Source organism: Spermophilus citellus (genome assembly GCF_964194105.1).
Source record: "Spermophilus citellus genome assembly, chromosome: 2".
Classification (NCBI taxonomy): Eukaryota; Metazoa; Chordata; class Mammalia; order Rodentia; family Sciuridae; genus Spermophilus; species Spermophilus citellus.
In genome coordinates this window covers 151,632,560-151,655,528 of record NC_138183.1, presented here as the reverse complement: position 1 = coordinate 151,655,528, position 22,969 = coordinate 151,632,560, and the positions used below count along the sequence as shown (strand labels likewise).

At 43.8% G+C, this 22,969-nt stretch overlaps 1 protein-coding gene across 1 annotated transcript; it reads left to right on the top strand.

Moving 5' to 3' along the window:
- The first annotated feature begins 3,002 nt into the window (after positions 1-3,002).
- CD3E (CD3 epsilon subunit of T-cell receptor complex) lies at positions 3,003-14,658 on the top strand. Its single transcript, XM_081278598.1, has 9 exons — positions 3,003-3,131; positions 3,244-3,348; positions 6,084-6,104; positions 7,235-7,249; positions 10,359-10,376; positions 11,013-11,237; positions 12,035-12,202; positions 12,735-12,781; positions 13,752-14,658. Exons 2-9 carry the CDS (start codon positions 3,300-3,302, stop codon positions 13,806-13,808), a joined length of 600 nt encoding a protein of 199 aa, XP_081134724.1. The 5' UTR covers positions 3,003-3,131; positions 3,244-3,299; the 3' UTR covers positions 13,809-14,658.
- Positions 14,659-22,969: the final 8,311 nt, after the last annotated feature.

Genomic DNA, 22,969 nt, shown 5'->3' with positions numbered 1-22,969 from the left:
AAGTGTGAAGGTCTTTGTGTCACATGTTAGCATCCACCAGAAAACATCTATCATGGAAAATACCTACAACAGGAAGTAGAAGAAAATAACTTGGCAAGTTAATGTCAACTAGCCTCTGTCCAGAGCCATCTCAACACTGAAACCATGGGAATAAGAATGTAGTCACCATGGTGGCAGTGGTGGAGGTTATGCCTGAGGATGGCAGTGTGGGCTGGCCAAATCTGACCTAGCTACTGCCACTGTTACAACTGTATCCAATGCTGAGTCCCTGATTTGGCATCATCCTGGAGGAAAATAACCAGTCGCTTCTTGGTAAGTGGATTATAATGGATCCTTTCCAAAGCAAACCTGGAAAAGTCTCAATTCATTTGATGGGACACATCAATTCATTTGACATAATCTGGGTATGGGTTTGACTTTCTTGCCTGCAGTGCCTCAGCTAGCTCTACAATCCAAGAGTTCACATGCTGCCTGATCCAACATTACCAGATCTTGCATACATCAAAACAGAACAGGGGACCCACTTCCAACAAGGTGTCTGTGGACATATGACATGGGATCCTCTGGTGCCATGCTGCACTGAAGCTGCCAACCCAATAGATCAGTAGAATAGCCTTTTGAAGACATAACTAAGGTATCAACTCAATAACACCCTTCCAGGATTGGGCACTATCCTTTAGAATATGTTATCCTGAACTATCCATCTTAAACTAATGACTGTTGTAAGGTAGTGTGTCTGCAGGAGGTAGAATACATGTGTCCAGGATCGAGGGTCAGAAGTAGAAGCACCCGTGCTCGCCATTACTCCCAGTGACCCACTTAGGACATTTACACTTCCCATCCCATAACTCTAGGCTCAAGTTTCTAAAGGCCATGGTTTCCAGAGGCAGATGCTTGCACCACAGCAAACAGCAAGATTTTTTTTACCTTCTCAATAGGGTGCATCTCTCCTTATCATCAGGAGGAGGCAGGGCCACAGGGATCAGGGGAAATAGACAGCACCCAAGGGCTCTCTGGGACACGTCTACAATGTTGACAGTAAGTGGGCAATCAGCAGCCACAGCCTGAAAGCCTGTGGGGACCAGGGGCTCAGACGCCTCCAGGTCTTCCCTTAGGTCAGCGGAGGTGCCAGCTGGGGACTGGGAATCATCCAAATTGGATAACAAAGAAAGGAGGTAACAAGGATGGAGCACCCCTACCCCCCCGCGCCCGAACAGCTATGGGAGTACAACTGTAGCTTGTCCCACTAACTGCTTTTATAAGCTTCTCCAGCATAGAGATCAACCAGGATCCTTGAAGGGCTGTTTATGGATGGAGTAAAATTATTATAGGAGCAAATGGCTCTGAACAATGCAGGAGTGAATCATGGGGAGATGGTGTGGCACCACCCAGGCTCCCCTTTAGGACTGCCCCCTCCCCCATATGCTGGGATCATTGTGCCGTGAGAACTCACAGGTGAGCCTTGTCAGGTACCAAACTCAGGAGAAGCAGCTGCTTCGCCCCGCATCGGTCTCTGGGAACAAACAGTTCCCATCCAAAGACTGGATGGTGTGCTCCTCACCCAAACCCAGGACAGTTTTAAAAGGTCCTCCCAGCCTGAGAAGCCATCCTGTTCTGGACTCGCCTTTTCTCTTCCTCATCTCCTGGCTTCAGACATGATGCTCCTCTGGACATTTGCCTGTCCTCCTCTCGACCTGGTTCATTCCTGTTCATCCTCAAATTTCAGCTTATATGTCACCTGCTCAGAGAGACCTCCTCCCTCAGACCCTCTTGGGTGCCCCCTGTCACCCCCACAGCACTAGTGTGTCCTCTTTCTTAGTATCATTCTCCTGAAGTGATCTGTTTCCTGATCACCTTACTTTCTTCGTCCACAAGGACTACAGATCTCATTCCTGCTGTCTTACCATCACCAAGCACAAAACAACAGCACAGAAGGCACTAAATATTTACCAAGTGAATTTTGCCAAAATGTTTTCTAGTGTCCTAGCTCTGTAATCTGCAACAAGTTAGATGATCTGCTTGAGACTAGGTTCCTTCAAGTTTGAAATGGGAATAAAAATAATACCTACTGCTGGGCATGGTGTCACATGCCTGTAATCCCAGCCACTTAGGAGGCTGAGGCAGGAGTATCACAAGTTCAAAGCCAGCCTCAGCAATGGTAAGGTGCTAAGCAACTCAGTAAGATCCTGTCTCTAAATAAAATACAAAAATAGGGCTGGGGATGTGACTCAGTGGTTGAGTGCCCCTGAGTTCAGTCTCCAGTGCCTAATAATAATAATAATAACAATAATAATACCTTCCTTGGAGGGTTTTTGTTTTTGTTCTTGGTGCTAGGGATTGAATGCATGGGCACTTTATCACTGAGTACATCCTCAGCCCTTTTTGGTTTGAGACAAGTTCTCACTAAGTTCCTGAGGGTCTTGCTAAGTTTCCCAGGCTAGCCTCAAACTTGCAATACTCCTGTTTCAGCCTCCCAAATCACTGGAGTTACAGATGTGTGCCACTGTACCCAGCTGGAGGGTCATTTTGAGGATTAAATGAGATGTATCAGTAAAGCCCTGAGCATAGTGCCAGGATATAGTAAACAACTCACACTTAGACAAGCAGATTTTGAAGCTGCTACTCTTTACTCTTTCTAATATTGAGTATTATGTTTTATTGTTGTAAAGGTAACACAGGGAAACAGGGTTTACCATGATTTCACACCAACATGTATTTTCAAGCCAAAAGCTCTTGTTATAATGGATGGCTCCATCCTGCAACTCCATGCCAGGGACACCATAAAGAAAGCAAATGTTTGGTGCTTCTCTCTCTTCCTGTAACAGTTGGTGGGTGGGTGGGGCGGATATCTGAGAAAGGCACCCTGAATGTGGAGGTACTCCACACATGGCCCAGGCAACTAAATGGCAGGGTTTCTCACAGCTCCTTCAGGATTTGTCTCAAGTCCTCTTGCTCAACCTTAGGAGAAGTCTATGAAGCCCAGCTTTCCTCGGCCAGTCCAGGTGGAGGCCTCTGCCTCCAACATTTCCAAGTGACGTAGAACCACAGACCCAGAGGCCCCTCTGCACTTCCTGTGTGGTGTTCAGAAGCCCGCCTCCCCTCTCAGCCTCAGGTGCTTGCTTCAGAAAATGGTGAGTCTCCTTATATAGTGCCTCCCTTTTTCATCCTGGCATTGAGAACAATGACTCTAGGGCCCTTATATCCAGCAGATGTTTTGAAGACATCCTCTGGTTTCCTTTTCAGAAGTAATAAGCTGACTCTTCACCGTCTCAGTAGAGTGAGTGTCCAGTGAGAGAAGGATGCAGTCAAGCACTCTCTGGGGAGTTCTGGGACTCTGCCTCCTATCAGGTAAGTAGATTGGAATAAAGAAGGGTGGTGTTTCTCCAGTCCACTGGAAGCCTCAGAGACTTACTCATGCAGCCCCGTCGTACCAAAGAGCCTCATTTACCAGAAGATGTAAGGGACTGTACCATCGGTTAGGGTTGGGGATTGAGGTTGGAAGCAAACAAAAGAAATGTGCAGGTGCCTAGGTCATCATTCAGGGAATAGCCAGGGAGAAGCAGTTGACAAGATCATATCAATTGAGAGCAAAAAGGTCTCTCTGCCACCAAGAAGAAGGCCACCCCAGTTCTTACTAAGCCCTTAAGAATTAACACAAGACATTAGAAGAGCTAAGCCCCAGCCTTTGTTTTGGGGAAATCAGACAGTTAAACCTAAACTCTGCACATAGTAGAACAAATTTAGTACCTTTGAAACAAACACCTCACAATTTTCAGTCCTTTTTGGATGCCCAAGAGCTTTCAATTAGTTTAGTCTTTTTTGAAACAAGGCAGGACATGAATTGATAAATAACCGAGAGTATTTGCATATCTCATGAGATAAATAATACAAAAAAAGATGCCATTTATTGAGTGTCTGTACTATACAAAGAAAACTCCATTACATGCATTAACTGATTTAATCCTTACCTCCACCTTGGAGGAAAGATGTTATACCCTCTATTTTATGAAGAAATTAATACTCAAAGAAGTTAAATAACATTTAAAACCATACTATTAGTAATTGCAGAAGCTGATCCAAGAAATCAGGACTATTTGTGCACAAGGCCTGTGCTCAGAATGGCCGCATTGTATGAGGCAAAATGGCTCCTGATAGTTTTATTTCGAAAGCCTAGGAAATACTGTCTCAGATGGGGCTCCTAACTCAGAGCCACAGCCATAGTGTCTTCACTTCCTGCTTCATCTTGGGTTGTTTTCTTAAGCTTGAACACAAAAATCACCTAGGAACCCTGTTAAAATGCAACTTCTATTTCAAGAGGCCTGGAGTGGAGACTGAGAATGTGGGCATTATGAGAATATGCCCAAAATGCTCTTGTTACCGGACTGCTGGGCCATAGGCCCAACTCTGGGGGTCCCAACAAATCAGATCTGGCCACCTGCCACAAAAAACAAATGGAAAAAGTAATGATGAAAAGCAGAAAAGGAACTGTAATCAATATGGCCATATTGGGAAGGCAAATGGGATCAAGCTTCCCAGTCCTGTCTTTGGGATACTGACATGAGTGTTAGGTTTAAACAGAAGAAAAACTGAGGCAGTGGACAAGTAGTATGCAGAATTAAATAATCTTGGTTAAACTGTGTCCTGGTTGATTATTATCTCAGTTCTGGTTCTACAAGGTGGCTCCAGAGAAGTCCTTGTCTCTTGAAGAGACAATCTCCCTTTGCTTCACAGGATGTTTATCAGACCATGATCCTGGATAGGGGTGGGGACAATTCAGCTCCCAGGAGATGATTGCTCTTGCTTCAGGGTAGGGGGACGGTCTCATCAGGAAATTATCTGCCTTCAATTTTTCACTATTCCTGGAATGTCTAGGAGAATGACTGGAGACTTCTACACATTGCTCCAGGGAGTCTGGAACAGGAGCTTTTTAAAAGTCAGCAGTTGAATGTCCCTGAAAATCTTAAAAATACCTTACTTACCTTTATTTTAGTGTCTTCAGTCTTGAAGGAGACAGAATGCCAGCTTGAGATGAACATTCCTTAAATGATTAACATACCTATATGCAAAATTGAGCAGGATTCTAAAACAAAAATTTAAGTTAATAAATAAAACTGGAGCTGGGCACAGTGGCACATGCCTGTAATCCTAGCAGCTCACGAGGCTGAGGTAGGAGGATCACAAGTTCAAAGTTAGCCTCAGCAAAACAAGGCACTAAGCAATTCAGTGAGACCCTAAATAAAATACAAAATAGGGTTAGGGATGTAGCTCAGTGGTCGAGTGCCCCTGAGTTCAGTCCCTGGTACCAAAAAACAAAAAAACAAACAAACAAACAAAATACTGGATACTAAATGAAGGTAACTTTTAGTTACCCATAGGGCATCTGTAGGCCCAAGTGAAAAGTCAGTACTTTTTAGCAAAGGCAACCTATCTAACTAAGTACCTGTTATTCTCTGGGGATTAAAAAGTATCTCACCCAACATAGAGGCTATTGGTGAACAGCAAACTCTCAGGCAGTGCCAGGGAAACTGGTCACTGTAATGAATCTAAGTCATGGCTAAGTGACGGGATTTGGGAAAGTCCAGAGGAAACTCTTCAACGCATAGGCTCTAGGTTATGAGTGACTGGGGTTTCAAATATTTCCACTCGTCTCTAGCAGAAAACAAACGGAAAAACTGAGCCATCCAACAAGCAGAAGCCAGAAATGGAACAAGAATCCCAATGTTTGTAGCCAAACAAAAGCTTATTTTTTTTTCCACAGAGACCAGTTTCAAAATGGAGGCTTAGTTGCAAAATTCTTTTGCTATTTCTCTTGTCAGACAAAAAGCAACCCCAATTTATTCTAACTTCCATTTGTTGAATATCGTGTTGTCATGTTTAATGCTGGACGGTTCCTTTCTCTTTCTTCCCAAATTGACTGGATCAATCCCTAGCAGTAAAAGGCACTTTTCTAAAGTGTAGACGCCACTGAGATCATGCAGTGGCTGGAAAGAACTTTAGATGGTCATTAATATAATTCTATTATTTGGAATTGCATGCACTCACAATATTTTCTAACTCTTTTTTTTTAACTATTTATTTTCCAGCTGGTGCTTGGGGGCAGGAAGGTAAGATATGCTCTCTTCACTATGAAATCAATCCAGGATTCTTAGTACAATTGTGTGCTGACAAACAATGTTTCAGTCTATAACTAACAGTATATACAATAGTGGCCCCATAAGATTGTAATGACTCTGAAAATTCCTTATCACCTAGTATTTTTACTATACACTTTCTGTTTAGATGTGTTTAGATACACAAATACCACTGTGTTGTAGCTGCCTATAGTATTCAGTAGAGTAACATGCTATACTGGTTTGTAGCCTACAAGCAATAAGCTACACTTTATAACCTAAAATGTATAATAGCTATACCATCAAGGTTTGTGTGACACTCTATGACATTCATATAATGACAAAATCATCTAACATCATATTCTCAGAAACCAACTGTATTTGTGAGTGAAGAGCTTTCTCTTGGCCTCCCACAGAGCTTCCTCAGAGACCAGTGAAAGGGTTTTCTACTATTCTCTTTTGCCTTTTCCTGATGAAGCTAGCCCAGAATAGGGAATCAGAGATTATAGTAAGAAGCCAGTCTTGATTCCAAAAAAGAATTGATACTGTTAAAATAAGTTGAAAGTACCCACAGTTTTCTTTTGCTAGCCTCTCCTATTTGATGTGCGATTTTGTAAAGAATGTGTGGCTGGCCAGAATGCATGCCCATGGTTGCCTGGATCAACCTCAGGGCAGCATTTTGCTGCACATTCAGAATCACATCTGAATACTCTGAATGTGTGTGCCAGGTGTGTCTTTGTGTGCACATGCATACAAGTGTACCGGGCCTGGACTTACTTTCTCAACCACAGCAATAGAGTCCATAGTGTCCCAATACTGGAAAAGTCTGTTCAATAGCTCCTCCAAACTGAGAGAACAGCTACTGTGTTCAAAGCAGAAATTGTGCCAGTCTACTTTCCACTGGGTTGCCTGACTTGTGGTGTCCTTGGCAGTCATTTTTACAAATGGCCATTAGGTATTTAAGGTAGAAGTAAGATCCAAGACAGCTTGTGATACATAGCTGAGAGACTTGAAGATCCTTTGCTTTCTGGCAATTGAGGGAAGAGTCCTAACCCTTGAGGTCAGGGCTTATCTTAGTTGCTGATAGGAATGTCACTCATGGTTTCTTATCATTTCTTTTTCAGATGATGAAGAAAATGGTAAGGGCAGTTTCCTTCTGTACAACCTCTTTTCAAATGTGAAACAACATGGTCATAGAGAACACTCTCAGTAGTAAACAGTGAGAACCAGAACCAGTAGCAGGAAAAATACAATCACCTTTCAATGGGATCTGTATGAGATATGCCTGTCTTTGTTGCTAGCTGTCATGCTGGACTATAATAGCTATGCATGTATATATCTGTCCCTGAACTTACTGCTACAGAAAAACACACATCTGGGTGTGGGTTGGAGCATCCATGGATTTTTGTACAAAAATTTATCCATGAGTTTGTTTACCTGGTCCAATGTCTAGTCCACAGAAGGTGCTCAGTGAATATTTTTTGAATGAGTAAATGAACAAAAATATAAATGCTTTGCTAATTCCTTCTCCTTGGGGATCCACCTGTCTTGTATGGAAATCCAAAAAAATGATATTAAAGTATGTTGTATGCCATGATATGGGTAGATACAGAGTAAAATGAAGTATAAAGAGAAGAATGTCAACTCTGCAGAATGTAATTGAAGAAGGCTCCCTGGGGGTGGCAATTCTTGAGCTGAGTTTTAAAGGATGAACTGGTATTTTGAAGAAGAGAGAGACTTTAGGCAGAAGAGAGAAGGGCATACAGTGTGAGGTTAAAGGTCTAACTCTGAAGCTGGATGGCCATGTTTGAATCCTGGTCCAACTCCCTAGTTGCTATATGTCTGAACAGTTAACTTCTCTTTGTACATCATCATGTATAAAATGGAAATAATAATGATACCCATTTATGCTATTATAAGTGTTGAAAGAGTAATTCTTTTGAATTACCTGACTTATAGAAGGCAGTATGTGAATTTTAGCTATTATTATATAGAAAGCACACTGAATCTAGATAATAAGCATTTATTAGATATGTGTGTTCTAGATATTGCCTTAAATATCTTACCCAGATTTCCTCATTCAGTTCTTCTAACATTCCTACTCTACAGATAAGAAAACAAAGACTTAGAAAATGGATAGAAAGCCCAATCATAAGGCATAAGTGTAAATTTATAAGATACTGAAGTTCATTTTCTTAACCATTATGAAATACCATGCATGTGTTTACAATCTTTGTGAACATACCTATTTGTAGACATAGACACATCTAGGCCCATGTATGAGCACATGTAAATCTAAGCTCTGCTACTGAATTTGTGCAAATAAGGATTGTAAGCAATTTTTTTTACATTTGTTTTTCAAACAAACCTACCAAGCCAAGCATATTGTCTATTTACTTTTAACTTATTTGTGATTTCTGATTCACATAATATTTTTTTTAAAGAGAGAGAGAGAGAGAGAGAGAGAGAGAGAGAGAGAGAGAATTTTATTTTTAATATTTATTTTTTAGTTCTCGGCAGACACAACATCTTTGTTGGTATGTGGTGCTGAGGATCGAACCCGGGCCGCGCACATGCCAGGCGAGCGCGCTACCAGTTGAGCCACATCCCCAGCCCCACATAATATTTCTAAAAAAATAAGTGCTGAAAAATTATTAAATCAAAATAATACCATCTATATTGGTATTCAACTTGTCAAGTTGTCATTATATTCAACTTCCAATTTATCACCAGATGGAGAAGGATTTGTTTATGTTGTGTACAGTCTCAGCCAAATGACTATCTGGGTGGCAGAGTCAAAGCTCAATTCTGTTCTCTATGGTATCAGGACCCCAAGAAAGAAAGGAGAAAAGAAACTAATATTTGTCTTTTTTTTAAAGTTTTTAAAAAATTTTTTTAGTTGTAGATGGACACAATACATTCATTTTATTTGTTTATTTTTATGTGGTGCTGAGGATCAAACCAGTGTTTTATATGTGCCAGGCAAGTGCTCTACCACTGAGCTACAACCTCAGACCCCAGAATCCATTTAATTCTTACAAATGGAGATTTCCCTGATGAAGAAACTGAGGTTCAGAGATGTTAAATGACTTTCCATTGCACACATAGAGTAGGGCAGATCTGAGATACAGACACAAGATTTATGTCTCAGAGTCCAGTGCTCTTTATCCAGTACCACAGTGTCTCTGAGATAATATAAAGCCACTTTTTATTGGGAGAATAATTTCCTTAAAATGTGTAGAGTGATTCACATCATTTAAAGGCAATAACAGAGAAAAGTACATGGAATAAAAAGAAAGGTATTTGATTTCTATTACAAAAGACTTTGTTAGTTTTAAGAAAGAATTTCTGGATGGGCACAGAGGCAAATCCTTATAATCCCAGTGGCTCTGGAGGCTGAGACAGGAAGATCATGAGTTCAAGGCCAGCTTCAGTAACTTAGCAAGATCCTAAGTGACTCAACAAGCCCCTATCTCTAAGTAAAATATAAAAAAGGGCTGGGGATGTGGCTCCATGGTTAAGCGCCCTGGGTTTAATTCCCAGTACAAAAAAAAAAAAAAAAAGGAAAGAATTTCTGGGGTTGGGGCTGCAGCTCAATGATAGAGCACTTGACTAGAATGAGCAAGGCCCTGGGTTCCATCCTCAGTACTGAAAAAAAAAAAAGTGTGGGGGGGGAATTCCTGAATAAAGAGACATAGGTAAGGCCAAGAATCAGTGACCAAACATGTGAAAGATTTTTTTTATCTCTGAGAAGATCCTTTGATATTTATCTGAAAGATAATCTAGCTAATGCAAGAAGATAAACCTGAAGATTTTTAGACTTTCTGAGTTGCAGTCCTGGGCCTAAGAGCACATGCTGCCACGCTTGCAATTTGCTGTACGTGAGTCATGTCAATAAGTGTATCTCAGAGGCTAAGTGCACACATCATTTTCAAGACTGGGGCTCCCCTCTCTTGGGACTGATAGGGAAAGTGTTTAGACCCATTAGAAAAATTTTACCTCAAATTTAAACTTAAGCTAGGCATGGTGGAACACGCCTGTAATTCAGGAGGCTGAGGCAGGAGGATCACAAATTCAAAACCAGCCTTAGCAACTTAGGGAGACGCTGTCTCAGAGTAAAAAATAAAAAGGACTGGGAGTGTGGCTCACTGAGAACACCCCTGGGTTCAATTGCCAGTACAAAAAAAAAAAAAATTAAACTTAAACCAGGACTTTTTCTTTCTAATCTTTCTTTTTTTCTATTTGCAGATGACCTAACACAGATACGTGAGTTTATGGTCCTTTAATTATGCTTTGTCTAAAGATGCAAATTGGTGGATTGTAAAGAAAGTAATCGAGAAAGATTAGCCTCAAAAACTCAGGGCCCCCCAAAAAACCAAATGCTGGATGTTTTCTTTGATATAAGGAGGCTGATTCATAGTGGTGTAGGGAGGGGGAGCATGGGAGGAATAGACGAACTCTAGAAAGGGCAGAGGGGTTGGAGAGGAAGGGAGGGGGCATGGGGTAATTAATGATGGTGGAATGTGATGATCATTACTATCCAAAGTACATGTATGAAGACACAAATTGTATGAGTATATTATGTATACAAACAAAAAAACCAAAGAACTGAGGGCCCCTCAACATTATGTGCCCAATTCCCATTTTAGAAAAGTTTCAAATAGGGACCTTCATGGGGTTTTCTTTACTTCCATCCTTCCCTCCCCAAGTTCCAATGTTCCTGCCTATAACTGAAGCCAGCTTTCAGAGGGTGATCCCTTCCTCACACACTCTAGCCAGTAGCGGGTAAAACCAGGATGTGAATTCTTACATTTTATTGATTCTTTTGTCATTAGTTTGACCTTTGGGGAATTTTTCTGGTTTCTCCCTCCAATTTCCTTTCTCTTTTCTCTCATTCCTCAGAATACAAAGTCTCCATCTCAGGAACTGATGTGATTCTGTCGTGCCCTCCAAAAACTCTGCAGGGCACAATAAATTGGGAAAGAAATGAAAAAAAACTAGAAGGCGAAAATGAGGAACAACTGTTACTGAAGAATTTTTCAGAAATGGATGACAGTGGTTATTACGCCTGCTACACAACACCAAAACAAATAGAGAATATCCATTATCTATACCTGAGAGCTAGAGGTAACATTCTCCATGACTTCTCCAACCCAACTCACAGTCCTCTGATGTCCCAGGGCTTCCTTCTATACTCAACCCTGGGAGTGTCCAAGGCCACACAGCATCAGTATTTTCTAGAACAGATTAAAAACCAATATGGGGCTGTCTGAATAATCTCAGTCAGCTCTTGGTCTAAAATAGCAACTTCCCAAGGGACAAGCTTAGGTCATTTGGATTGTGTCACACCCAGAATTACAATATGAGTTTATCTGATGCTTTATCTGAATGTTTATCTGAATGTATCCAGAGATACATTATCTGAATGTTTATCTGAATGTATCCAGAGATACATTCTTTAGAGGGACTTGAAAAGGAAGCCAAAGCCACTGTTTTTAATTCATCTAAACTAGAGTATAATAATGAAATCACAAGGAGAGCTAACATTTATCGAGTGCTTATAAAAATTTCAAGCACTGAACTTGCCAGGGATTTTTTTCCATGTATTCTTCTCAAAAGCCATATGAGTTAAGTACTACTTTATTACCATTTCGTAGATGAAGAAACAGAGATTTTGTGAGTCAAAAATACATTGCAAAATTCCCATAACTAGTGAGTAATGAAGCTAGGACTTGAACCCAAGACCGTTGGACTATAGCTTGCTAATTGTTATCGTTGTTATAAACATATTGAAGGGAAGGGCCTGTGGCAAGTGTGTGAGTATTGAGGGGAAAATCGCCTTCATCTGTTCCTCCCTCTTCTCCAGTGCCCTGATATCTTCCCTTCTCTGTCATTTCTCTTCTCTCTGCCCCTGGTCCCCGTAGTGTGTGAGAACTGCGTAGAGGTGGATCTGACGGCTGTGGCCACAGTCATCGTAGTCGACATCATTGTCACTCTGGGCTTGCTGATGCTGGTTTATTACTGGAGCAAGAATAGAAAGGCCAAGTCCAAACCTGTGACACGTGGAGCAGGCGCTGGTGGCAGGCCCAGGGGTAAGAGCTGTGTCAGAGAACATTCCCATCAAGGTGGCGTCCAGCCTGGACAGGGTGGGCAAGTCCCCAGGAAAGTTGAAACTGCTTCCTTAGAACATTTACTGTTCTACCAAGGTCTCCTTCTCCAAGACCACTCCTCTCCTTCCCACCCTAGAAAAGTGTGACCACACTTAGGAAAATGAAGGGCTTCCTCAAATGCTTATCAGTGCTCTGCAGTAATCAGATCCCACCCTCAGGCTGTGAGAAGAGAGACTTTGGGGTGTTCCTGCCTTTTCCTTTCTGTTCCCCCATGGAAAGAAATGATGGGAGGACTTGGGCTAAGGAAAGTCAGAAAATGATAAGAACAGTGTGGGGGTCCTTAGGGATGGGATTGAAAAAAGAAAACGAAAAGGGCACTGGATGGAAAATGGGAGATGTGAAGGAGAGACAAAGGAGACTGTCAGCCTTGAGCTGGGTCTCACTGGGGCACTCAGCACTGCAACATTGGGGTTCCCCCCTGGAAATGAATACTTCTCCCTTCCCTCCTCTGTAGGACAAAAGAAGGAGAGGCCACCACCTGTTCCCAACCCGGACTATGAGGTAACAGGGATGGAGTGGACAGGGAGAGGTGGGGAGGAGGAGCATGCCCTTCTAGGGAGGAGGGAACAGGTAGGACTGTCCCTCTCTCACCTGCCAGATACTTTGAAAGCCCTCACTCAGGGTTCCTAGGAAAACTCACCATGGGACCACTTCTGCCTCTTTCATGGCAGAACAGTCTAAGAGGTTGTGTGGCTTCCACACCCATGAAGAGGCCGGAGGGTGGGAATATACCCCTCTCTCTGGTTCATTCATTGGCTGGGATATAGCCGTGGAAACATCACATATGTGAGGTCTAATATGATAAATTCAGGACTGATGTTGCACTAGCATATACTAATGCTTCATTGGTAAGTAGCCCCAAGCCTCCCGCCATCGCACCCACACATACACTCTCAGACATCACAGCCCATCCCTCTGCCTCTTGACCTGGTGACTAAGCAGCTAATGCCTGGCCTAGGGGAGGACCACCAGAATTGTTCTCATTGGTTGGTGGGTGTGCACTAATAGTTATCACATATTTTTATTGTCACACCTGGACCCATTCTACAAATATTTAAGCATGTGACATTTACTTTCCCATGAGTGACTTAATTTAATCCTGACAAAAGCCCTGAGCACTTGCCTAGCATAAGAAAGGGCCTAGGTTCAAAACCCAGTATTTCTCTCTCTCTCTCTCTCTCTCTCTCTCTCTCTCTCTCTCTCACACACACACACACACACACACACACACACACACACCTGAGAGGTGAGTCTTTAGACTCCCATTTTTAAAATAGGAAAGTTGAGGCTCACAGAAGTACAGAATCCATGCAAGTCTACTACCTGTAAGGACCAACTTGGAATTCCCAGGTGCCCCCTGACTCCAAGCCCAGCATCTTTCCACTGCACTACAGCTAGATCTCCAGAGCCATTCTCCCCAACGAGCTACTTCCTCCACCCTTCTAGCCACCCCTCTCTGTTCTACCCCCAGCCCATCCGGAAAGGCCAGCGGGACCTGTATTCTGGCCTGAATCAGAGAGGAATCTGACAGCTCTGGAGGATCGCCTACGTCTGCCTCTCCCTAGGCACCCTGCAATTCCTTGTTCCCTGGACAAGTTTTGGACCCTACAAGAGAATTGTTCTTCAGTCTCACGGTTAACTCACAACATCCTGCAGAATTTTCTTTGGATCACTCCTTCCTGCCATCTCTACCTGCCGCCCAGTTCTAGGATTTTTCTGCTTCATTGTCCTTTGAAACATCATGGCTATTCAGCCCCTTACACCCAGCCTGCCTGTCAGGATATTTATTTCTGTGATTCACTCCTGGCCAATTCTTCCCTTCCCCCACACAAATATTTCTGCCTTCAAATCCCTCCTTTCTCTGCATATAAATTGTCCCTCATTCTGTAATCACAGAGGCTTGGGAGGCTGAGGCAGGAGGATCTCAAGTTCGGAGCAGCCTCAGCAACTTAGTGAGGCCCTAAACAACTCAGTGAGACCTTATCTTTAAATAAAATATATAAAAGGGCTGGGGATGTGGCTCAGTATTTAAGTGCCTCTGGGTTCAATTCCCAGTACCAAAAAAAAAAAAAATGTTCCCTCATTACTAACAATTTCATTTAACTTTCCATTTTCCCAGCGCTCGCGCGCGCTCTCTCTCTCTCTCTCTCTCTCTCTCTCTCTCTCTCTCTCTCTCTCTCTCTCTCTCTCTCTCCAGCCTTCTTTGTGGGGGACTGGGTAAATGTTGGCAGAGGCCCTGTCCCATTCACAGATCCTGGCCCAGAGTTAGCCCTGAGCCCCCTTCCCTGGTTCTTACTGCAGGCTACTGGATGGTCATTCGCAACTCCATGAATGCATGTAAGCTCCTCTCCACTGACAGAGAAAACAAATAAAGTGTGTTTGGCTGAAAGAATTGCTGTCCCTCTTTTCTGACATGTCCTCAGAGGCTACCTTGCTTCACAAGATAACTCAGGTGTTCCTCACCTTTGGTTCCATTTAGTACTCACATTTAATATTCCATTTAGTACTGCAAGTACTACCTGTTTTTCCGGCTGGTAGAGGTATTATCTGAAGCTCTCTTTAAAGAGGGAAATGGAGGCAGGGATGGGGAGGTGCAGATACAGAAAGTTTAATTCCTCTTGGAGGAAAACACCAAAGGTGGCAGAGAGTAACTGATGGGTCCCTGATGGAGAAATCAGGTCATAAAATGGGCAAGATAGAAGTAATCCCAGCAGCTCGGGAGGCTGAGGCAGGAAGATCATGAGTTCAAAGTCAGCCTGGGCAACTTAGCGAGGCCCTAAGCAACTCAGTGAGACCCTGTGTCTAAATAAAATATTTAAAAAGACTGGGGATGTGGCTCAGTGGTTAGGCGCCCCTGGGTTAAATCCCCCCCACACACACAAAAAAAAAAAAGTCCATAAAAAGGTAGATCAAGGTAACAGAAATGAACAGTGGAGGTATAAGGGGGGCCTTGGGGATGGGACACAGGTTTCTGCAAGCTGCCAGGAAGAGCTGCTGAGCTGGGCTGGGGGCAGTGGAGGAAGGAGGTACCCCTCCCTCCTGCTCTAGAGGCAGCTGCCTGCAACTAGAAGCGCTGTGGGTAAGCCGGGTAAGCCGCACAGGATGTGGGCTGCACTGGGATGGGGGGGTGCAGCAGCCGGGGGGCCCAGGCCAGTGTGGGAAGGCTTCGTTCTCAGTCTCCCCTGGCTCACACTCAGCTTGCTGAGAGAGGAAGCCAGAGCATGAGCAAACTGTGCTAGTCCAGCTCAAACCAGTGTGCTCTCTCTGCATTCAGAAATCTCCCTTGACCAAAAAGCTAATTACAAGTGTGACCACAGCTAAAATTACCTTTTGTGAATAGCACAAAAGTGTGAGCATCCTGCACATGCTCAGATTGGGCTATGGCTACAGATTCTGATTGTTGGCCCCTGTTGAAGGGTCATTTCTTTCCCTGTAAGCATCAGCACTTAAGCTCAGAGCCTCAGTGATTTTGCCCATCACTAACTGTTGATCAGTAGGCTGGCCCAGGGATGGCAGGTGTTGTCCCAGGTATATTTGATTATGCACAGTCAAGGGAAGACATAGCTCAGCATGATAAAGACAATAATAACAGCTCACACTTATTGAGCATTTACTGTACTCCAGAAACTGTGCTTGGCCCTTCACAGCTATAATCTGATTTAATCTTTAGAATGACTCCACAAGATAGATGTGTTGCTCTTGCTTTACAAATGAGGATAGTGAGGCTCAGAGAAGTTAGGTCTTTTGCTCAAGTCACAGTTAGTGAAGGGCAGGGCTGGAATCAGTAGCCAGGGTTATCCAACTACAATGGTCTCAACATCTACCCTACTGATTGCAATCTAAGAACTGCTCTCCATCCTGTCAAATGTCCTTGGAAAAATAGATGGACAGGTTGAATGTGGAGTTAAAATAGAGAGCAGGGTTCCTACTTGGGGCAGAAACAGGATAAAGTGAGGAAGATAAGCAGGATGCCAGGGATGAAGAAAGTAGGAGGGTTATACTTTTTAGAAGAACCACAGATTGCAGTAGGATTACAGTAAAGGTGGGCACAGTGGAGAGGGGTAATGGAGAATAAAGGAAAGATTAAAAAGAGAGAAGATCAATTTCTGACACTGGCCAAGATGGAGTAACAAGAATTGAATTTACCCTTCTGCCTAAACAATTAAAACATGAGACAAAAAAAAAAAAGTTAAAACAATTTTAAAGACATCGGACAACAGGCAACTGTGGACAATGATTCCTGAGAAATGGGAAGCACAGTGAATCCTAGGATTGCTCCAGTTTATGGTCTAGAAATAATTTCCATCTGTGTGGCTCAAGGAGGAAGAACCTAAGGAGAGCCCAGAGATCTCCCTGAGGGCAGGCAAGGAAGATGTGAGGCCAAGGAGTCTTGGAGGAGAGTTTGCACGAGAGAGTGTAAGAGAAGAAAATTCTTAATAAGGACACCAGAGATCTGAAGAGGACCCCTGCAGTCTTCAGCTGAATAGTGATCAATATACGCCAGAGAGGAAACTGCAAGAGGTCCAAGAACCACTTGAAAGAATTAGAGGCAATGTCTCACATAGCACTAGAAATAACTGCTATGACCTCATAATTCAAGGGAGGTTAGGAAAAACTGTGTGCTCACATGACAGAAGAAGCAAGTGATCTCTCTAGAGTTTCTTCCATAAGGCCAATAATCATGTTCATGACCTGCTCACCTTCCAAAGGCCCCACCTCCTAACACTATCACCCCAGTGCTCAGGACTTCAACAAATTGCAGGGGGAGGGGGTGATACAACATCCAGGCCATACAGTTATGAACAATTTTATGCCAATAAATTAAACAACTTAGATGGAAAGGATACACTTGAGAAAGCTCATTGAAGATGAAATAGATATCCTGAATAGCCCTTTATTTATTAAATAAGTTGAATTTGTAGTTAAAAACCTTTTCAAAAAGAAAATCCCCAGTCCAAATGGTTATCTAGAGAAATCTATCAAAACTTTAAGGAAAAAAATAATACCAATTCTATGCAAACTCAGGCAGAAAATTAAAGACTTATCCTATGGAAACCAGACTTACTTGTATTGATTAGTCTAGTTGATTTTATATGTCAACTTGGGCAGGCCACAGTGCCCAGATATTTGACCAAATATACTTGAGTGTAGGCAATAACTTTCTCAATAGGACCCCCAAAGCTCAGGGAATAATGCCAAGTGTCAATAAATGAGAAGGCATCGAATTAAAAAGTTTCTGCCCAGCATAGGAAACAATTAAGAATGTGAAGAGAAAACCTGCAGAATGGCAGAAAATCTTTGCTAGCTACTCTTCTGACAGAGGATTAATATCTAGAATATATAAAGAATTCAAAAAACTTTAGCCCCAACATCAAATAACTCAATTAATAAATGAATTAAATAGTTTCTCAAAAGAAGAAATACAAATGGCCAACAAATTTATGAAAAAATGTTCAACATCATTAGCAATTAAGGAAATGCAAATCAAAACTACACTGAGATTTCATCTCACACCAGTCAGAGTGGCAGCCATCAAGATTACAAATAATAAGGGTCGGGGTTGTGGTTCAGTGGTAGAGTGCTTGCCTAGCATGTGTGGGGCACTGGGTTCAATTCTCAATATCGAATATAAGTAAATAAAGGTCCAACAACAACTAAAAAATATATATTAAAAAAAAGAAGAATACAAATAATAATAAGTGCTGGAGAGGGTGTGGAAAAAAAGGAACACTTTTACATTGTTGAGATTGTAAATTTGTTTAACTACTAAGGAAATCATATGGGGGTTCCTCGAAAGTTTCTCTACCATAGGATCCAGCTATACCACTTCTCAGAATTTATCCTGAAGAATTAAAGTCATCATATTACAGTGATCAATGCATACCCATGTTTATAGCAGCACAATTCACAATAGCCAACTACGGAACCAGCCTAGATGTTCATCAATGAATGAACGGATAAAGAAAATGGAAGATATACACACAATGGAGTTTTATTCAGCAATAAAGAAAAAATGAAATTGTGTCATTTGCTGGCAAACAGATGGAACTAGAGATCATTATGTTAAGTGAAATAAGTCAAATTCAGAAGGTTAAGAGTTACATGTTTCCTCATATGTGGAAGCTAGAGAGAAAAAAGGAAAAGAAAGATGGGGTGGAGCTAATGAAAATCAAAGGGAGATCAGTAGAGAAAGGGGAAGATGGGGAGGGAGGGGTAAGTGCTAGAGAGTGACATTGGCCAAATTATGTTGTTATATTGTATATTGTATGCACCTTCAAATATGTTACAACAAATCCCATCAGGATGTATAATAATGCACCAATAAAAAGAAGTGGAGGAAAAAAAGAAAAAAATACATATCTGGATGTTGCTATGACAATTCTAATCAGCAAATTTTGACTAAAGCAAAATGGCCCTCCACAATATAAATGGACCTTATCCAATTGGTCAAAAGCCTTTGGAGAAACAGACTGAGGTCCTCTAAAGAAGAGCAGATTCTGCCTCTAGTCTCTCTTTGGACAGCTAGGCCATCAACTCTTTCCTGGATCTCCAGCCTGCCAGCATACCCTGCAGATTGTGGACATGCCAGACTCTACAAATACATCATCCAATTTCTCCAGGGAAACAGAACCAATAAGAGATGAATATATGTGGTTGCCTGTTCTTTGGAGAACCCTAATATACCCTGAGATCTAAACCAAAGACATAAGAAAACCACAGACCAAAATCCCTCGTGAATATAGATCCTCCTTCCATGTTTTTTTCTTTGCCAGTCAGCAGCATTTGAGTTAAGCTGATCACTGTTTCATGAAAACTAGACTTACCAGGATGACCAAAGAAGGATGTGCAATCCCTGCCCTTGATCTGGGAACAGGATGGTCTGGGTCAGCACTAGCCCATAAAAGAGTTTTGGTGCACATTAAAGGAGTTACATCTTCTGGGTAGACACAGCCACACACCAATTCACACTGCTCTATGAGTGGCACCTGGGAAGGATCAGAGCTCCAACTCCAGGTGCCATCATATAGGGCATAACCTGCAGGCAGTGGTAGTCCTGGAGGGCGGTGCTCAGTAGTGGTGTGGGCAGAAGATGGTGACCTAGCTATCCTGGTGCAGCTCCTTTTCTTGCTCCAAAGGACTAGCTTGATTCATCTGGATGAGTTCAAGTGGAAAGGATCCCTTCTCATCACTTGCGATGGTTTGGCTGAAAAGGGAGACCTCTCTAATGGAAGATAATCTTTCGTGTCCAAGTGTGCAGATGGCTGTGCTCCCCTGCTGCAGCTTCCAAGTAGGCTTTCATGGTTTAACTAAGAAGGAACCCAGTGTTGAGTCTTAATTCTGAAAAAATATGCTGTCAATCTGGCTATAGGTGAAGTTTGCATTTTCCCTCTCGATCTTCACCAATTTTCACATTATCTTGGTGCAATCTGTATCCAAGACGTGAAGCAAATGCAAATGTGGTGAACATTCTCCATTAGCAAAATGGGAAAACCGCCTTATCTCCTCATCAAAATGCTTACACCAGGAAATCAGCTCTCTTTCTCTCAGAGGCTCAGCTCTGCTGCCTTTGGCCCAGGCAGTATATAGAGTCTTCGAGCAGGAGAGAGGACCTGGCAAGAGGAAACCACCAGGCAATCCCAAATCTTCCCTCCCTCCCCGCTCCACAATACCAGGGACTGACTCTATGGCACTCTTATCACCGAGCTGCCCAGTCCCAGCCCTTTTTAATTTGTATTCTGATACAGAGTCTCATTAAATTTCTTAGGGCTTTGCTAAATTGCTGAGCCTAGCCTTGAACTCACTATCATCCTACCTCATCCTCCTGAATTGCTGGGATTACAGACACTTGCCACTGTACCCAGCTGGTCCCAGGAGCTTAACAAAATTTCTTATCACAACTTTAGCAAATTTAATTCAATAATATAAGCAAGATTAATACATAATGACCAAGAAGAGCTCTTTCAGGAAAGCAAGATTGGTTTAATTTATCATATGAACAGACTAAAAAAAGTAAAATCATATAATTATCCCTTTGGCCGCATTAGACACACTTGACAATATCCCATTTGTGGTTTTTTGTTTGTTTGTTTGTTTGTTTATTAAAATATTTATTTTTTAGTTGTTGTTGGACACAATACCTTTATTTATTTTTATGTGGTACTGAGGATTGAACCCAGGGCCTCACATGTGCCAGGTGAGCATCCTACCACTGAGCCACAACCCCAGCCCCTCCTCACATCTATTTTTGATAAAAATTCTCAGCAAAGTAGAAAGAGAGAAAAAAAAACTTCCTCAGTCTGTTAAAGGATATCTCAGAAAAACCTTAAGCTAATATGCTTAATGATGAAGGACACTGCTTTCCACTAAGTTCGTCAACAAGGCAAGGATGTCTTCCTCTCCACCACTGTTGCAATGTTACTGGAGTGTGTAGCCAACCCAGTAAGCTAAGACACAGACATAAATCACATGCAGTCACGAAGGGAAAAGTTCGACCATCTTTATTAACAGATGACAAGGACATTGGAAAAGAATCCACAGGAAAAGCGACTAGAATTAATGAGTGAGCTTTGCAAGTTTTCAAGGTCCAAGATCAATACACAAAAATCAATTAAGTTCTAAACTCTAGCAATGAACAATTAGAAATTGAAATTTTTAAAATACCACATACAGGATTTCTCCGCACGGAGGGTCGCACTGCTTGTTCGGTGGATCGCCCCGCAGCTGGAGTCTGCGGCGCGCGCTGGGAAGCGGCAAGGTGGCGGCCAGGAGGTGCAGCGCTGCGGATTCTGTGGGCTCCTGCCAGCGGTGCAATGGCTGTGCGCAGTGCTTAGTTCTGGGTTTGAGACGGAGGAGGGAAGCGGTCCAGTTCGGTTCTCCACACCGGTTGGACCACGGAGGAGGCCAGCGGCCGCCATCTTAGAGAGCTGATGTAATCATCCCTGTTTTCTACTGATCTCAGCTCATTCAGCTACAGAACAGGTGATTTCAGGCTGTTATTTGCCTGCGTCTCGCAGACAGATAGCTCAGGCTCAGGGCTAGAGAACCCGCGGAGACTGCTTCTTGGAGCTTGCTCCTAGCAGAGCGTGCATCGAGCTCTGAGCGGCCGGGTTCTGGCTCCCAGAGCTGCTTTGGCCCAGGGTTGGGGAACCCGCGGAGACTGCTTCTTAGAGCCTGCTCCTAGCGGACCGTGCTCCAAGCTTGGAGCGGCCGGGTGCTGACTCCCGGAACTGTTTTGGCCCAGGGCTGGGGAACCCGCGGAGACTGCTTCTTGGAGCCTGCTCCTAGCAGAGTGTGCACCGAGCTCGGAGCGGCCGAGTTCAGGCTCCCGGAGCTGCTTTGGCCCAGGGCTGGGGAACCCACGGAAACTGCTTCTCGGTCCAGGTCCTGCTGGGTGCTGTGGGGGCCAGAGGGGCAGAGTGGAGCTGCCACCTGCGCCCAGAACAGGCCAAGCAACCCGCCGGCATGGTATCACGTCACCCCAACTGCAGCTGGGGCCGAAGAGAGCAGCCGCCCACGCCTGGATCAGGTCCAGCGACCCGATGGCGTGGTAGTCAAGTCACCCCATTTGGAGTAGGGGCCGAGCAGAGCCACCGCCTGAACCTGCAAGGTAGGCAGACCTGCGACCCACCAGCGGGACAGGCCTGGTGGCCTGCCAGTGTGGTGGACACATCGCACCGATTGGAGTGGGGGCTGAGCGGGGCCGCTGCCTGTGCCCGGAAAAGGCCCAGCGACCCACCGGTGTGGCAGTCAAGTCACCCCATTTGGAGTGGGGGCCGAGCAGAGCCGCCGCCCGAGCTCGCAAGGTCGGCAGACCGGAGGCCCACCGGCGGAACGGGCCCAGCAGCTGGCCGGCGAGACAGACACGTCACACTGGTTGGAGTGGGGGCGGAGCAGAGCCGCAGCCCGTGTCTGGAAAAGGCCCAGCCACCCGCCGGAGTGGCAGTCAGGTAGCCCCATTTGGAGTGGGGGCCGAGCCACGCTGCCACCCGAGCCCGCAAGGTAGGCAGACCTGCGACCCACCAGTGGAACAGGCCCAGAGGCCTGCCAGCATGGTAGACACGTCACACCAATTGGAGTAGGGGCCGAGCAGAGCCGCCGCCCGCATCCGGATCAGGTCCAACGACCTGAGGGCGTGGTAGTCACGTCACCACAATGGCAGTGGGGGCAGAGCAGAGCCGCCACCCGCGCCTGCAGGGTGGGCAGACCTGCGACCGACCAGCAGAGCAGGCCTAGCTGCCCACCAGCGTGGTAGACAGGTCACCCCAATTGGAGGAGGAGCACAGCCACTACCCGCCCTGCAAGGGAGATTTTTCAACTATACAAGAACAATATAAATAAATAGAGGGAAAATTTCAAAAACACAACAGTTTTACCAAGCAGAAAGAAACGCGAGCAGTATGAAAAGGCAAGGCAAGAAAGGACCACAAGCAATGCAGGTCAACTCAACTTTAGAAGAGGTAATAGCTGCAACAGATGGAATGTCAGATAAAGAATTCAGGATATACATGCTTCAGATGATCTGAAGTCTCAAGGAAGACATGAGACAGCAAAATCAGACAATGAAAGATCACTTTGACAAGGAATTACATAAACAAATCCAAGAAGCAAAGGATCAATTATACAGGGAGATAGAGGTAATAAAAAACAAACAAATAGAAATCCTAGAAATGCAGGAAGCAATAAACCAAC